Source organism: Cariama cristata, unplaced genomic scaffold, assembly GCF_000690535.1.
Source record: "Cariama cristata isolate BGI_N322 unplaced genomic scaffold, ASM69053v1 scaffold18744, whole genome shotgun sequence".
Taxonomy (NCBI): domain Eukaryota; kingdom Metazoa; phylum Chordata; class Aves; order Cariamiformes; family Cariamidae; genus Cariama; species Cariama cristata.
This window is the reverse complement of record NW_009611562.1, coordinates 18,588-36,441: the sequence shown is the minus strand read 5'-3', so window position 1 is coordinate 36,441 and position 17,854 is coordinate 18,588. Positions and strand designations below refer to the sequence as shown.

At 39.4% G+C, this 17,854-nt stretch overlaps 1 protein-coding gene across 1 annotated transcript in view; it reads right to left on the bottom strand.

Moving 5' to 3' along the window:
- LAMA4 (laminin, alpha 4) overlaps window positions 1-17,854 on the bottom strand; it is a gene marked incomplete at its 5' end in the record, with an annotated part of 60,360 nt that overhangs the window by 26,374 nt on the left and 16,132 nt on the right. The window contains 11 exons of the mRNA XM_009698308.1: window positions 116-258; window positions 1,335-1,508; window positions 2,713-2,852; window positions 4,867-5,052; window positions 6,121-6,240; window positions 7,029-7,125; window positions 8,199-8,340; window positions 10,372-10,520; window positions 12,572-12,688; window positions 14,582-14,775; window positions 15,498-15,665. Coding sequence (XP_009696610.1) covers window positions 116-258; window positions 1,335-1,508; window positions 2,713-2,852; window positions 4,867-5,052; window positions 6,121-6,240; window positions 7,029-7,125; window positions 8,199-8,340; window positions 10,372-10,520; window positions 12,572-12,688; window positions 14,582-14,775; window positions 15,498-15,665 — 1,630 coding nt within the window. The remainder of the gene's footprint in view (window positions 1-115; window positions 259-1,334; window positions 1,509-2,712; window positions 2,853-4,866; window positions 5,053-6,120; window positions 6,241-7,028; window positions 7,126-8,198; window positions 8,341-10,371; window positions 10,521-12,571; window positions 12,689-14,581; window positions 14,776-15,497; window positions 15,666-17,854) is intronic.

Below are 17,854 nucleotides of genomic sequence, written 5' to 3'. Positions count from 1 at the left end.
CAGCAGGAGTAGAACCAGGCACTGAAGACTCCTGATAAGCAGTTCTGACCAAGCCTTTTCTGTTTGATTTTTTTTCTATTAACTGGTTTTGGTGAAATGCACGTTGTCACTTTACCTCTCAATTTTGATGATGCTGAAGTAAGAAGGCCAGGTGCTGACTGGCTTGGCGTCCAGAGGTATCTCCACGTCTTGGCCCCCCAGATTATAAATGTACACAAGGTTGTCATTTTTAATTGCAAGACCAATGTAATTTTTTGCCTGAAACACCAATGGAGAAGGATGTCAGAGCTATAACATCGAAAGAGATTTAAGGCAGAACATTAGTAAGGGGTTGGCTTTGATAGAGTAAATGACACCTTTAAATATAACTAATAAACAAAAACTTCATTCTCTAATTGCTTGCTTTCACTGGATAAAACTGTACAGAAAAAGTCTCTGATGTTTTACTTTATATCCATTTTGGCTGAGGTGAATAGAAGGTCATGATATGTCTTCTGACCATGAATCGGTCATGTTCAATGGGAAGCTGTTCATCAGTGTTTAGTGCGCAGTGTCATATGCAGGAAATAAGAAGAAATCTTTGTCTAAAGCCCAGGTATTATGCTGCAATTAAATATTCTGCCAAGAGGGGTTTCACTTGTTTTCTATTCAGTAGACACTCTTTTTAGAAAAGCTTAAAAATAAAAGCCTGCCTCTCTACCCTTCCCAAGTATCAGCTTGCCAGGAGTATACCTGGCTTGTGAGGTGTGATTTTTGTTTCTTTTAGGAGCCACAATTTAAAGAACAATTATGTCACAACACTTAAAGGTGCGTAAGGGTATGTGCCCTTTCTAGCTGTTTCGAAGTAGTGATGTACAGAGTATACAACAGCAGCACAAGCCACAGGCAGAGAAACCTGCGTATCTTGGGGGCCTGTGACCTCAGAGATTCAGAATTGGCACTGTCAGCAGCATAACCCAACTTAAAACGTGGCCCACAAAAGGCAGACAGGTGACATTAACTGCTTCAGGGTGCCTCAGTACTGGCAGTGGAGGTCCCAAGTGTGGCTCGCAGCGGTGACAATATCACAGCTGCACGCTGCACAGGCACTCTAATTTTCTTCTTAGAAACAATTTGTCATTGTTTGGGGTGAGTTTCAAGGACAGGGGTCTCGGGAACCCTTGCTCTTTGCTTGCCACAAAGTCAGTGACAGTCATGTAGTAGACACCTCTTATTTTGAAACATGGAGAAAGAGAGGAAAAACTGAGAGCAAATAAGCTTCCAACCTGTTTCAATTTTTTTTTTTTTTTTTTTTTTTTTTATATATATGAAAATTAACTGGGTTATTCTCTTACATTTTTGTTTCCGAGATACAAAATAAATCTGTCTGGAGATGCTGCCACTTGTGGGTTGTCTTTCTGAAACTTGATGTACAAGCTCATGGAAGTGAAAGATTTCAGTTCCTCCACGTTGATCTTTGGATTGACTTCAACAGCTGATTGGCCTCCGAACATCATAGAAACTTGGACCTGCAGTTGCAAGTGTGCTAAAAGTAAGACACATTATTGCTGCCTGCGGACATCACTTAAGGTAAACGTGCAAGAATACTGAGCCAGCAGCCTTGCTTACTGCAAGAGCGGAGTTGGCACCTCTATATTGTCCATACAAAATTGTATGTTTGTACAATCACTTCTGGAAGACACTGTAAAGAAGATGAAGGGAATTAATTTTAAAATTAATTAAAGCTCCTAATTAACTGTGCTTAAGCATATTCATAAAGTAAATTAAATTTCAGTGGGACATAGATGTGTGCTTGAATCAGGGCTACATCATTATGTATGGCACATAATGAAATTCTTACAGAGCTATAAAACTTCTACCCATAATTTATTTCTTTGCTTTGGGAGTAGTATGACTGATTTTCTGTTCACAAGTAATCCTGTTATATTACAGAAGTTACAGTGATATATATATATGAGATGCTAATAAAATTTTAAAATGTGTTCATTTTAGTTCAAAATGCTTTCAACGTAACTGAAATAATGTTTTCAAGTTTAAGCACAATATACCTGAATGATGAAATACATTTAAAGAACAGTCAAGTACTGCGTACATACTGATTTTTCCTTTTCTTTTTAGAAGTAATGTGTGTGGACAGCATATTCCAGCATTGTGAACACACAATAATACACTGAATTTTTGATTTCTCTGAACGGATTCAAATACACTGTTTTAAGTTTTGACCTTGGTGTTACAGGAAAATCCCTCATAATTTAGGTATGATAATGAAAGTGGTTTTTCTATTAAGTAAGTGTGAGCCAAATATTCTCTTGCCTTGCATAAAATTAATTCAAAAGAAAAAAAAAGAAACACTGTCATCTCAGCAAAGTTTGCATTAAATTGCTGTAACTGTAAATTGTGACTGACGTTGCTAGCTGAGTAATGAGCTATTGGTTTTAGCTTTAAATGGTTTTGTTATTATGGCCATCTTTAACACCGTGCCAATTACTTGCAGTAACAGTAGTCTACCACGAATACCATGATAATGTTAATTGCTTGCAAATAGCAACTGTAAAGATTTTAATGACTTCCACAGTACTTTGTCTGTCCAGTTGCTGGGAGGTGATAATGTCAAGGTTTGGGCTTCTAACATAGCCTAAGAAAATGGAGCTCCTAGTAAGATGCATTTGATTATTAGCACTAGTAACCAAAAGTCCCATCCAAAAGTTTTACCTTGCTTGCTACACTCCTGGTTTGAGCAATTAACTCTCTGATCCGCTGAATGCTGGAAGAAATATTGTTTGCTGGTGCCTTCTGTTCTACTCTGCGCAGTTTGTCCAGGAGTTGAGGGAAGACTTCTGTAAGTTTCTTCACTGCAGTTAGAAAAGAAGCGACAGGTTTTTCTTTAACTCTTTCTAACACTGGTTTTGCACCAGGAAAATTCCTCCTTAGTCTCTTAGGTTAAGTCACCTATCTCGTTCTGCTTCAAGAACAAATAGTAACTGTGGTGTGTGAGAGACAGTGATTTCAGAAAGAGTAGTGATTTATCAGAATGTAGTATTGCAAAAGTTTTTGGAAAGAAGTTTGAACAACGGAGACTACTTTTTAATGGGACTCCTAGGTACTACCATGGTGTTGTACCTCTGTAATACTTTCCTCAAGGAGCTTTGCAAATGTTAATCATTTTAACCTTTTAATCTTCCTTCAAGGCAAATAAATGTTAAACCTATTTTTACAGATACGGCAACTGGAGCAGAAGGATTATTTTTTCAGCATCTCACTAGATGGCTGTGGCTGACCTGGGAACTGCATCTAGGAGCTATGGTTCATGAGCTCTTCAAATTTGTTTTAGGGGAGATGAAGAGGTTGTCTCCCTCAGTTCTCAGCTGTGCATCTCTCCCAAAGGTTATCACCCAGATAGCAGCAACAGCTGCACAGGTGATGTGTCTGTGTGTGGTTCACAGCCCACTCTGCTAACGGAAACACCGCTGCTTTCAGACTGGGGTGACAGGCCTGTACTGAACAACGGCAGAAAGCCTTAGCTGATGATGTCTGTGCACCTAAACTGTGCTTACTGCCTGCCCCAGCCCCTGTGAGTGGGAACCTCTTCAGCCTCTACGTCTACCAGGGGTCATGAATCAGAATCCTGGACCTTCGGTCTTCCACTGCTGTGTCTTCTGATACATGTGCAAGTAGGATTGTTATCAAAAAGGGAAATGCAGGTGCTTTGTTGTATTCAAAGGGAGAGAAGTCTTTCCCCAGAAAGATAAGCAGACAGAAAAATTACCAAGAAAGAAAAATAACTATGCCTAATTATAATCCAATTTCATCACATCAGATTCCAATGACATGCTGCCCTTTGAAGGATATTTTCACATCACATCATTTTTCATCTTTAATTAGATCTAGGTACAACTAGCTGAGTATAATGAAATGTGATTTTAGCCACAAGCTACATGCATATAAGAAAGATCCAGTATTCATAGTTAATTTTTAATGACATGGATTCACTATAAAGGTTAAGATCAGATTTGTAGGGTTTGTGGATATATTTTAGGGGTTGTCAACTTGTGTCCACCTGCTCTTGTGTTCTTCCCCTCATATTTTTATGCTTATCTGAGAAGGTAGCAAAGAGACATATAGAGGAGCTAGTCCTCGGATGTACTGAGACTGTATAGCAGGGAAAGAAGGAAGAGTAACCTCCAGTCACTTTTTTGTGTTTCGAGTTTTGTATTGACCAAAGACTGAAGCAGCGCTCAGCCTCATTCAGAGCAGCCCGGAATATGAGAAGATCACATGGAGTCCTACAAGTTCTGCCTCTCTTTGGACAGAGTGGAATGCTGTATTTGCCACAGTCCTGCCCTCTCTCTGCTTGGCTCTTTTCACTTGTGTTTTGCTTTCCCTGCTTAAATATTATATTTCCTCCCTAATCCTCTTTGTCTCCTTTTGTTTAGACTCTAAGCTCATCAAGTCAAGGGACCATTTCTCCTCCATGTTTGTACTACTGAGGACAAAAGGGCCCTGTTTTCAAATGCCTCACGATGTTAAAAAATAACTAAACTGTCAATCGTAATAACAAGAAGTATTTAAACAAGCTGTCTACCATTCAGTGTGACCTTGATACCCTGATAAAAACAACTGAGAAGCCAACAAGACTTCAGCCCTTAAGTGTTTTAAGTAATTTTTGGAAATGCGCAAGTATCCAAAAATTTTTAAGTATAGCCAAGTCTCTAGACAACTGCTAATTTTTGAAATTTTTTCATGGAGGTAAAATGCTAGAAGGTTGTATGCAACGAATATGCAATGTAAACAATTCATACAATGTGATGTTGCGATGATTCCCTGACCTGTTAATGCTAAGGAGTGGCAACATTCAGGTCACCATACCTGCATCCCCAGCTGAATGCACAGCACTGTCGTATGCCGCTGAATTGTGCTGGAAGTCTTGCAGGTTTTGAGACCACAGCCTCACGTTCTCATCCATGGGGGATGTAGCCTGCGTTACTGTCGTGGTAGCACTTACAGCCTCTGCAGTCTTCAGTTTAGCTTGCTCCAAACGCTCTCTGGCCTCCACTACAAGATAAATAGAGGATGAGAAGAAATGAACTCTTTCAAAGATTCAAACAAGAAATGAACTCTTTCAAAGATTCAAACAAGCTATAACCAGTACTTAGAAAGCAGTGAGGCTAAGGGGATTTTACCTTCTGCAGAATGGGGACCCAACCTTGCTCGGTTGGTTTTCTCTTTATTTCCACAGGGAATATTCAAAACTTCCTGTGGTTGGTCTACAGTTGTATTAATTCTTAAAATTTCACATATTCTCATTTCCGTTCTAGATTGTTAGAAATTTTCAATGTCCTTGGATTTTGGTGGGTGTTACACAGCCAAGGAAGTTGGAACAGAGATGAAAAAATACATTGTTTTTCACCAAGTTTTTAAAAGAAAATGCATGCCTTTCTTGAATATTTTTCCTGAAAGGTATTTTTTGAAGGAGAGAAACCCAAGACACTGAAGTGGTTTTGTTTTTTCATACCTGGCATTTTGGGGTTTTTATTTTTTTGGAGTTACCAACTACTGTATTTGTAAAACCTGTGGCATTTTGCATATGGTAATGTCTTGGCAGTAAGACCTAGCCATTTTTAGTTGAAGTTAATGAAGAAATCTTGACCATGTCAACTTTGAACACCTTCAGATATACTTGCTGGATGCTCTATGATGTCTCTTTTCTGAAAAACTGAGGTGAGGTTTGTCAATCAAGACTGCCAGTAATTACTTCCCAGATACTCTACTTGCCAGGTGTGATGTATATGTGAATTAGATTTTGACTATAATACAATAAATCCACAGACTTGTAGATTCTCCAAGCCCTGAAAAGATCAAGAGTAAAGTGGCAGAAGACAACTGTAATAAGGAGGATCAAGAAGAATGTTAACAATTTCAGGTGGCAAAACATATAATTAATTTCATTATGAATGTGTTAAAGCTGAATGTTTGCTATCTAGGTCTTGTAGTTTCAGTGAAATTCCTTTAGGCCTCCGTGGGACTGAAATCTTAATACCAACTTTGAAGGCCATATGCAATGATAAAATACGCTCTTAAATGTATGAAGATGAAGCATCATAAAGATGAAGTTCCTCTTACAGCCTGGCTCTGCTGATTGCATTTTTGTGATGGCTCTCATCAGTTGGCTTCGCAGAGCATTCATTCTAGCAAGAGTGCCATTAACATGCCGGCTAGTGTCTGCCATGGTTAAATCATTACCTGTGGGGAGAAAATAGGAGGTATAGTTGAGTGACATCAAAGTGGCATTTAAAAAGGTAAATTTAATTCTGTGGAGGTATGTTATTAAGCATTTAACACACTGTAGGCAGTGTACTATGGCCCCTTTAGTGTAGAGCATACTAGCACTATTGACTTCACGTAATTTGAAGGAAAAAGCAACCTTGCAGCTCCCGGCCGTTATTTGCTTGCCACAAGGTGTCTTAGAAAAAACTGGAGACCTGTATCTCAGTCAGTACTATCTCTCTTTGCTTTACCAGAACTGCTGAGAACAGCTGCAATGGGTATACAGGAAAAGTTTTAAGGAACTCAAAAGGTCATGAAAAACTGAAGAGGTCACTTCTGTGATTTTAGAGCTTTCTGTCATTTTCAGTGAGAAAAGGCCAAAATCCTTTAACATTTATTATTATCCTTCACTCGTGAAATCCAGCTTTCTGACCACTTAAACTGTTGTGAATTGATTTCAGTTGAACTACTTGATTGAGTATATTTACCTGTGCAGAACTGTTTGCAGGATCACATATTTAAAAAGTAATTGTATCTGAAATGGTCCTTTTGTGAATGAAACAAACTTTCAGCATCTGGCAGGATGACAACACATGAACTACTCAAACTGTGCCTGTGGCCGTTTCAAGTATTTTGTGTGGTCGCTTCGATCAATACACTATTCAGTTACAGCAGGAGTTCTGCCTTAGTGATGTGCTTTTGAAATTTATTTTAACATGCATGCTTATAAACTAACTGGGAAAGTAGAAAGGATGTATATTTACTGTCATCTGCTGTCCGTTGTAGCTCCATGGCTCGTTTGAGAAGTTCTTCGCTTTTACCTTTATGGTAAATGACCTGAGTATCAATGCCAACTGCAGCCTACAAGTATGTTCCAAAAAAGAAAGTCAGAATAATGCTTATCAAATGTTCCTCTTTATTGTGGACAACATATTACTTCTTATAAATGCAACTACAAAGTCACTGCAGTTTCATTTGCTTTTTAACATTTAAGATTGGCAGTTGGATTGGAAAAAAAATCTGAAAAGCAAAATTTTCTGTAGATTGCAATTAAAGTTAAGAAAAATATTTGCTTTTCCAGACAACAACACTGAATAACAAAAGTGCAGAAAGCACAGAAGTCCTCTTAATTTATCATCTCCAGTATGGCCAACGTGATACTCCTGCTACATGTTCGTTAGGCACTGTGTCTGTTCATTTCTACTGTCGTCTCAGATGGGCGATGAACACTTGCACTGCGTGGTGAGCTGCCTTGTGGTCCCCAGTAGCGTGCTGGTAGCAGAGGACTGGACTCGAAATCCCACAGCTCCCTGGTGTTCAGGGCCCTGTAATCTAACCAAATCCTCTTGCTATCCCTCTAACAAATTGCTGTTAAGCAGCATGTATATAGGTTGGAAACTGTACACATACAAAAATACGTACAAAATATTTTAGAACAGCAAGGCCAGAGACAAAATTAGCGTCCTTATCCCTGCAGGGGGTGTGTGAGTGGGCTATTTGCCCCATTTTAACTTGACTTTCTTTGAGAAACAGTGATGCTTCTGTTAGATGTCTTGACTGCCTTTCCTGCCACATGGTGCTGTGTGGAGTAGGAGGACTGGAGCGCAAATGCCAGCTCAGGCTCCTACAGGGCCAGGGAGTGGTCTGGACTTTCACAGAGATGCCTCAATTTGAACGACCACACAGGGCAGCAACAAACACCCTGTACTTAGGGACAGAAGAACCCACTGTGGCTTTTTGAATGCCAGGGGACTTTAGGCTGGCGGAATAAGTAACTGTCTAGGATTTAAATCAGGAAATAGTAGGTGAAGCAAAATGTGCAGTGAGAAGCTCAGTGCTGACAGTTAAGCTAAATCTTGTTTTTTCTTTATACTGAGGTATCTGAAGTCCGTGAAGCATTGCAGAGTAAAAGCTGATATTCCAAAATTACTTACATCATTGACCCGGTTTGTTGTGTTCAGTGCCAGCAGCGCAGCTTTATTAGCTTCTTCAATATAACCGGCAATGTTTTCGTACACATTTGAAGCATTTATTGCTCTTTGTACCAAACCATTTGTATCAACACCGTACAAATTCCTGTTAAAAAGAGAGTAAAGGAGGAAGAAACCAAACTGGATCAAAGTAGTTTCAGATTTTTCTTAACATTCTGTGAATTCTGACTACATAATCACACACATAAATACCCTTGGCCTAAGTACTATTCTCTCCATTGTGTATGACCATTTATGTCAATCTGAAGCAGGTGAAAACTGTATGGCTAGAAGGTACTTCCCAGTGGTTTACTCTGGGAATTTTGCCCTTAACATCTATGTGAGCAATAACAAGTGGCTACTGAGCTTTTATCTTTTTTTTTTAATCTAGATTAGATATTCCGTAAAATAACAGAATAACAGATCTATCAGTTGTCCTGCTTTAGGGATAACCCCTGGCCATGAATGGAAAGACCTGTGTGTACCAGTGATCAGGACAGGTGTATCACTGGGCTGTTTGTATTTTCCAACAGTAGGTGGGAAAAGGGGGAGGATCAGGTGAAGAACTGCCCATGGTCATGAAACTTCGGAAAAAGTTAGATTTAAAACCACAAGATAGCTTTGCTGGCATGGTAGAGCTTGATGTGCTTATTAGGCAATAACTGGTCTTCAGGGGAGATTCCAAACAGCAGTTGGTTCAGGGCTCAACCTTCAGCTGGTAGCAGCTTTGAATAAATAATTGTTTTTTAATATTTTTGTGATGAACAGATTTCAGAGTGTATGTTAGATATAGACTCTAAATATATTTATTTACACATGTGTGTATTCAATTCAAAATGTTTGCACACTGAGACATTGTCAAGTTTCCAGATTCAGTGTTGCAAGAATTTCCTGCTATATTCCCCTAAGACAAAAGAAGAAACTCTCCCAAATAAAAGCCCAACAGGCTTATAAAGCAAACCTATAAAACCAAAACGATTTGAAGACAGACTAAATGTTTTAAAGGATTAAAGTTTCACTACAGGACAATCTTCTCAACAAGTAAAAGAGTCAGCACATTTCCATCTGGATCTTTCATAATTATTTCTGTTTACTTTCTGTTAAATTCCTAATGTGTTTGACTTGGTAGTAATTTTTAAATTATTTTGGTGAAGGATGAAGGCTAGCCATATGGGGTATTTTCTTTCAAGTGATTCTGCTGCCCCCAGTTAGCTGATCTCAGACTGAACATATTGTTTTTTTTTAGGCTGTCTGTAGTTTGTGTGGCATTATAGAACAGAGTTTCAGATGCCAGCTTTATACAATTGTATAAAAGAAAGCCATCTGTTATTTTTTTTCTCTATTTTAATCTCCTATCTAGGGCATACTAATATTAAGAAACAACTGGTATTTAGATAATATACTTGAAGAGTAGCTTTAAGTTTATCTTCCAATAGCATATGTCCATGATGTTACTCAAGGTAGAATTTGGTGAAATATTTTATTTAAGAATTTGCAGCAGTGATTGTTCCATGGGTAGTCCCAATTGCAAATAAAGTCATATTTCAAATCTGTGTAGAAGTGACTTTTTAGTAAATTGGGGGAAAGTTGAAGCATTTAGTATCTTCCAGCAAAATAGGAATACTTACAGTAAGTTTTTGGTGTTACAGTGGGCCAGTTTCACTGGGACACAACCTATTGAGTATCGGAACTACTCCATCTGTGAACCAGTTCTTGAACAAAAATTATCCCAAAGTCCATATTGTGGCCCATAATGCTAAACATTTTTTAATGTGAATGAATTTACTGACATGAGCTGTTTCTGCAAACCCCATTTAAGCTGACTGTATTATTTTACTTTTCAGCAATCTACCTTTCCAGTGCTCTTGCTATGGAAGAGAAGAACATGCTAAATTAGAAAAGGGAGAATGTAATGCAAGGTATATGTTTATTCTTTGAAAAGATTAATAGATTTAGCTTAGCTCAACTTTAGCTCTTCCCTCTGGACCATGACAAGTCCTTCCGTACACGACATAACAGTGATTTGTTTAGTGCCTATTTACAGACAGCATATTTAATGTCACTGTGTTTCTGCTTGTCTTTTAGTTCATTCAGCTGTATAGTCAGTAGCACTTGTATGAATAGAGTTAAATTTTACCGGTCCAGCTCATCAGCAATTCTTCTTAGGTTGTGTGCATGATGCATAGCCTTTTCTACCAAATCATCATCAAACAGAGACAGATTGGCTAGTTTTTCTTGCAATTCCTTTTTCGCTCCATCTATTTCTGCGTAGAACCCTGACACATTCTAAACAAAATATGGAAGGAAGGAAAGAAGATGAAAATTGTAAAAAAATCAAGTCTGTATTTTGATTATGATGTTTTATTTTACCTTTTATATTATTATAATATTGTTGTTTTCTGTTATATTTGTTTTATGTTCTATTTTTAACAGATCAAAAAGAGGAAAGATCTAAAAGAGTCTGTCCCATGAATGTCAGTATGGCAAGACAAATGCAGGAAGGTAAAAATCAATTGAAATTCCAAGAATCCCTTAAAAAGATATTAGAGGTATACGTGTAAAATACAAAAGAAACTTGACAAATGTCTTACTGTCTTTTATGGTTGCTCGAGGATGGTGCCAATGACAAGTCTTTCAGAATGAAGTGCTAATAGGTGAAGTAATTAAACCAGATCTTTTCAAAAATCCCCTCATTGTGGTTCTTCTTAAATTGGGAGGTGGAACCCATTAATTTTTTTAAATTTTTATTTTATTTTAACCTCTTCTCTGTGAAGACTGCAGGCCAGAAATTAGATTTTGGGACTTCTAAATGATATCTGTACAAGTAAATGAAAAAGTACTGCGGTGCTTGGGCTTATGCATCATCCCATTCGTGCATGGGCGCTGACATGGGTTTGGCCCTGGCCAGCTGCCCCTCTCCCTGCCCTCCCTCCCTGGGAACGGCACGGGCAGCACTTCTGGCCCAGGGACAGTTTGGCAATTGCTGGAGAGGGGCAGAGACTTCAGCTCTGCGGCTGTGAGCTGGGCCACATCATGGAAAACGGCCTTGATCTCTTTCTGTCTCCTTGCACACAGACATCCCTCATGCTAAGACATCTAGGATTAGTCTGATCTGTAAATCAGTCCACCTAAATACTACCCGTATGTATGTATAGACAAGGAGAAGTAGCATCCCTTTGCCTTAGCCATACTTCTTCCTTTTATGAAATACTTGTGGGGAAGACCAAATGAACCTGCATTCACAATCTCTCCAATACACAAGCTTGCTGATATGTTTGAGGATTATAAATATGGCCTCAAAATATGTGAAAAAAAGGATGAAACGGAGGGAGAGAAGAAGGATGAATGAATGAAAATACTTATTGCTGATTAGGATGGAAGATGTATGATGTTTGCATACTGCTTCCTTCCCTGCAGTGTGAACGTCCCCTATGTGTAAACTTATCCACATGACTGGGGGACCCGAAATGATAAACTGCAGCAATTTGTTTTGCACAAAACACAGGAGAAAAAAAAAATATCATACTGCCTGTTCACTCAGGGATGGTTATAAAGCAAGCTGTCTTCTTCCTGTTTTCTCAAATTACTTTTTCAAAGAAAAATGAATGACTTTTGATGTTTGCTTTTGTCTTAAGAAAAGAAGTGGGCAACTATGACCGAAATTAATGTTTGTGGAGAATTTTCAGTTGTCTTAAATTATCTCAAAATTTTAAAATAAAACATGGGGCGGGGAGGGGGGGGGGGAAAGCAGCTTTGGTAAAGAATGTAGTTAACAAAATCCCTCTTTTACTTTCTTCATTTTTTCATAGGAAGCCCAAAACTCTAAAATTTCTAAAAATTTCCTACACCACCTTGTCTCATTCAAAACACGGGATACTAGTCTACAGTTCCAGAAGAGGATTTCTGCAAGACAATCTATATGTGTTTTACACTCTGACAGTGGCTCATTTTAACACTGGTACCTGGGATCTTTCGCCTTCTCCTATGCTCACTTGCAGGTATGAGAAAAAGAATTTAGCATATAGTGCAGTCTTTTACCAGAGCATCTTTTGGCAGCTGCTTGTAATGAAACGATTGAGAACTCTACAGCAAAATCCTTCATTCAGCTCTGCCTACAGTAAGGTGTCCTTATAGTATGATTATTTTTCTGAGGCAGTAAAATGTAATTACAGAGCTTTTCATCCAGGAAGATTTATACTTTTTTGGGGGGAATATTAATCAGTAATTCATTGAAGCAGTATAAAAAATGAGAGCTTTTTATTTAGTGGTCTAAACACATGACTTAAAAGTTCAAAAAATCAGGACATATCATTTAAACAAGTCGCTGAGGCACCTACCTTTATTACCTCACTTAGGTCAGAGTTAACCTTTTGTGGTCCTGCCAAAATAGCTGTGGCACTTAGCAGAATGCTGTTCACTTCATCTATTTGCTCTTTTATTTTCTCATGTTGTTTCTACAAAAAGTAAAATAAAATTAAATCACACCCAATACCATGCATTGCTAAAGTACAGTGTTACCATTTTTGTTGAATTTATTAAAGTTAATTCAAAAGATTAATTGAAGAACTAAATAGATTTTAGACAAATTTGAAGTCTAAGTTTTTCCCAGACATCTCTAATAGCTGCATATTAGAGTGTGACTCTTTGCATTTTCTTGTCTTTGTGAAAGAAATGTTGGGATTTTTTTAATGTATTAATTATATTACAGCATAAGCAATTATTGAAATGAAGCATTATTCAGTGCACTGCCAGCAGAGGCAAATTAAACATGGATTTTTCGTAGTGGTCTGGAGGCTTGGTTTTTTTTTGGAGGTTTTTTAAATCCACAGTACAGAGCTCTCTTTTCCTTGCCAATAGTAAAGCTAATGTGATCAATCTCTTTTGTACAGCATCTGCCTTCATTGTGAGGAATAATGAAGATCCAACTCATTAAAAACAGTGAACAACTGCGACTACACACTTCAGGCTTTGCTTCATAAATGTGAGAGGAGTTGCAGCTTGGCACTGTAATTATGAAACAATGGAACAACTGAAGAGGCTTTGTACAGGAGGATCCCAAGCTGCTTGCAGAAGAATCCATGAGAACGGCACGCCCAGTTGCTCTATTGAATTGCTAGACCTTCCACATCAGCACGGACTTCTAGTGCTGCAAATTTCAAGAGCTCAAAACTCAACCACTGATGCTGTGAAACCCAGAGGTTGGTCTGAATTTGCAAGATTGTTCTTCAAATCACACAATTGCTCCCTAAACCCTCTTCTCCAGAATCCAAATAATTTCAGCCATTGAAATGAAAAAAGTTTGCCTCAAATGGTCGCAAATTTTTCTCTTTGTCATTTTCTTCCTTGCTGAAAAAATAAATGAAGCAAAGTTTTATGTGGGACATTCTGGTTTTGCATCCCTTAAAGGAAACTAAAGAAAACATAGAAAGAATCACAAAACTGCTGGGGGGAGAAAAAACCAGTCTTTTTGAATGGCTGGTGGATTGAGTACTTTTCTGGGATAAGAGACCTGAAAATTCAATTTCCTCATCAGCCAGATGGGATTTGAACCTAATACCACCCCTTACAGGCAAACATGCCCCTGGTCCATGCTGCAGGGAGAGGTCTCCTCCGAGCTCTCCTCTGGAGTCATTCCATTGTTCAAAACCCTGAAACTGCATTTGAACAGAGCGTAAGGGAAAACTGCTGTAGCCTTGTAGCGAGGCTGTTCACCCAGCAAGTAGGAAACCCAGTTTCAAGGTATCTGTTGTGGAGCAGTTAGAGAACAGATTTGTGCTAGAAGAGGCAAGGACAATCGTCTGCTCTTCCTGAAAAAATCGGGATGCATTTTGTTTAAAGAGAGAAAGTTTGGACGAGCCAGTATGAATGCATTCAGCTCAGGGCACGAATGCAGTGCAGAGTCTTTATGAATAATTGTTTCAATAGAATATAATCACTTTTGTGATCATGAAGTCCTTCCACATTATAAATCAGTACATCGTAGGTGAAACAATCACACCATGATATTTATAGCAGCTATGCTACATGGAATTTTAAGCCTCTTGGGTTTTGTTGTAATATGTCTTCCTAGTTTAGGCATTAGTATCCATCTCTTCCTTGGCCTGCTGGGACATGACATGCCAAAACTTGTCATTTTTTGTCACTCCATGAACAAATAATAGTACCTTGCACTTCTTCCACTTGTTTCTTAGAACTGGAGAGTCAAACTCATCCCCCTGAGTGGTCCAAGAAATTCTTTTTTGGTGTGGCGATTCCTGAATCTAAATAGTTTACAATCTACTATTTTAAACACCAGCAGAGGTGGAGTGTTCCCAGACAACAGTTATGATAAATGTACTGCACAGTACCTCGCGCCTTTGAAGATTGACTGTGGTTTCCTTATTTGTATCCTCCGTTTGTATAACATAGTCAAGCGCCTGGTCTAATGCCTCCGCCAGGTCCGACAGCTTCGCGTCCTGTTTGCTGAGCTGCTCCAGCACATCAGATACGAGAGATCTGGTGTCATTGTACTTCTCGTGAAACTCTTCAACTTGCTGTAACACTGGGAGAAAAACCAGAGGCCATTGATTAATCCAAAGCTTGTATTTCTGGCAAAACTTACCTATGCAAAATTTTTGTTGCTGTTACTCAGGGGACAGTAAAACATACTTTTTAAAAGCTAGATTTTAATTTTCCCTCCTCTTTTGAAAAGGAAAGATGCCTCTCATTTTGGTGTCTCGTTTTAATTCTATCGCTTCCCCCTCTCAAGTAGCTTTTCCTAAACCAGACTAGGTTTGGCTTTCCTTGCTCTTCAAACCAGGCTGTTCTGGAGAAGACAGTCCTTATTGTCCTGGGGCTCTGACTCATGTTTGCTGGGCTGTGAGAATCAGGCTGCCAATCTTTCCCATATCAGCAGTTTTTCTCTCTCTGCTGGAGTTTACTGTTTCGGTGGCAGAGCTGGCAGGGGGGAAGGAAGATGTTCACATGAGCAATTCCAGCCCTGGCACAAAGCTTCCTGAGCAGCTGTTGCTGTGGTGCTGGAGTGCGCACGGACACATGGACACACGGACACAGATTTTTCTGCCCATTCTGCCACAGGGCAGCAGGCGCCAGCAGAGGCTTAGGGCAGGCATTTGGAAGCAGCAGCATCTTCAGCACACCCATCGATGCCTGCCAAGAGCCTGCTGGTCCTCCTCGGGGACTCAGCACCACATCCAGAGCTGCCTGGCCCCTGCCAGCTGCGCATCAATGTGTGGGTGAATGGAAAACAGACTTAAAACTCACACTCCTCCGCTGCATTTTCCTCCTTGTCTGCAAGTTGCCTCTGATTAGTGAAAGGCTTACGGCGTTTGATCCCCTTCAGCATCTCCTCGGCCACACTCAGCTTCTGGGCAATTTCTTCAGGGCTCAGCTCTTGTTGACTTGCGTAGTATTTCATCTTGCTGCTGATTTCTGTGGGAAAAAGGAACAGATGGTCAGTCCAGCGTGGCTACAGAGAAGTAAATACTGTGCAGTACTTTTACTTTTGTGAATCCAGATCATGCTGATGGCAAAAGAAAGTTTTAATTGTCTTCCGACTCTATAGTAGATAATTATTATGTTTAATCCAGTCTTAAATTTAAACCTGTAAATAAATCACACTTTCTGGCATATGTAGTGGTCTCATCAGAAGAGGATGACTTTAAGCAGGCATGGGTTGTGTGCATTGTTTGGCTTGGCAGTTCTTACATGCTGGGATCATCATTTTATTCTGACTTCCATGGCATGTAGCAGGCTGGGGCTTTCATCCAGGATTGTGGTTTTTAAGTGCTGCTGCAAAAATGTTATGTTTATTAAATAACAACAATGGCAAGGAGCCTGAAGTAACCTCTTTTTCCATCTGAAGAAGTTTGAGGGACCCTAAAGAGGTAACATATGTCTTCTGGCCTGATACTGCCTAGCTGGTTTGGAAATAGATGCTATTTCAAGGTTTTGGTCTCAGTTCAAAAACGCTGTTGGATCCCTGCAGCTGAAATTGAGTTTACCCATCCACAGTGTAGGCATTACAAAGTTTACCCACTTCTTGCTCCCTGGCCTTGAATACCAGTTGCTTCTTCTTTTATGGCCTATGATGTGAGTAGCCTTGGCTTGCGTTCATCACTACTTTTGTGGATAACCAGAGCTGGCAAAGCCAGCACTATGCATCCGTAAGATTTTTATAAAAAAATAGAAGTGTAATTGGGGCACAACGGATTCTTTGGCAGAGTGTCTTTGTATTCAGCTTCTTGCTGGCCCCTGAGCTCATTAGTGAAGCTTTAAAGGCTCATACTGAGCAGTAACTGATCATGACCAGCGTCTCCGTGGATTTATTTTTCCTTCTTATGCTGACACACGCATGTGTGTGTGTGCACACATACCCCTTCCCTTCAGTAAAGAGTGACTTGCCTTCTACAGGGGTGATGCCTCTGCAGAAGAAGAGTTTTGAGCATGGTGGAAATAATTTTCACCTACTTTTCTCCAACTGCTTGCTGGGTGGATGAGCACTCTCTTTCTATTCACAGCCACGGGTGTTGCATCTTCTATAGGAGCTCAACCTGACTGTGCTATTTGTGTGCCAAACTAGATACATACCTACCTTCTGTGGCCCCTGTCCTGCTCCAAACCAATTAAAAATACAAAAGGACGATCCACAGAGGTCAACCAGTGATTGTTACTGACATACAATGAGGCTCATGCTGACATTTTTGCTCAATAACTGTAGAAATAAACTGTGATGGATGGCCAGACAGTCAAAGGTGATTTATCATCACAAGTGTAAGAAGGTAGTACAAATAGGTGAAAGAAGGTAGTATAAATGTAACATCCTATGAGCTTGGTCTCTGCCTGCCTTTTTTGTGTGATGGGATGTGTTAACTGAACTGTGTTTGTTGAAATAAAGTAATGATTGAAGCACTCATGGAGATAAGGATAAGCAAGGATAACAGTTGATGTGTAACTGCCCTTCCTTACACAAGTTGCCCCAGAACTTGCAATAATTGCTCTGACAGAACTACTCAGGTCTGTTAATCAAGTATTTCTATTGAAAAAGGGCTGTTTAACTTCAACTGCCAGTCAGTCTTTCTATTCTGGTGCCATATACAGCTTTTGTATACTGTTGGCTTTGCCAAGGACTGGGGGAAATCTGTGTGCTCTACGGCAGGATGGAGGCTTTCATGATACAAGTGTACAGGGGACAGGGATGCCTCTGAGTGTATTCCTTTGGGCTTTCATTGCTTTCTGGAGGTACCAAAGAAGAAGCTGCAATTGGTTTATCTCAGTTTTATATATCAGCATGATAATGATACATCATAGGTATTCCAGATGAAGATCATCTCTGACTAGGAAACCTTTTTTAAGTGCAGTTTGCTTGGCAAGGTGTTCACTGTTATCGTTTATCTTTTGATATGTAGGACAGTAAAAATTCTTAAGGATGCAAGAGGTTTCGCAGGCTCTAAATAAAAAAAAAAATCTTCACCTGGGAAGGTGTAAAATATATACATTTACAGTCAGAAGAGAAGTTATGTTTTGAAATTTATGCTAGTTCTAGAGTTGCTTTTATTACTCTAGTGTGTTGCCCAAGGATGGACTTTATAAGTTTTATCTGCATCCCCTCACATCATATG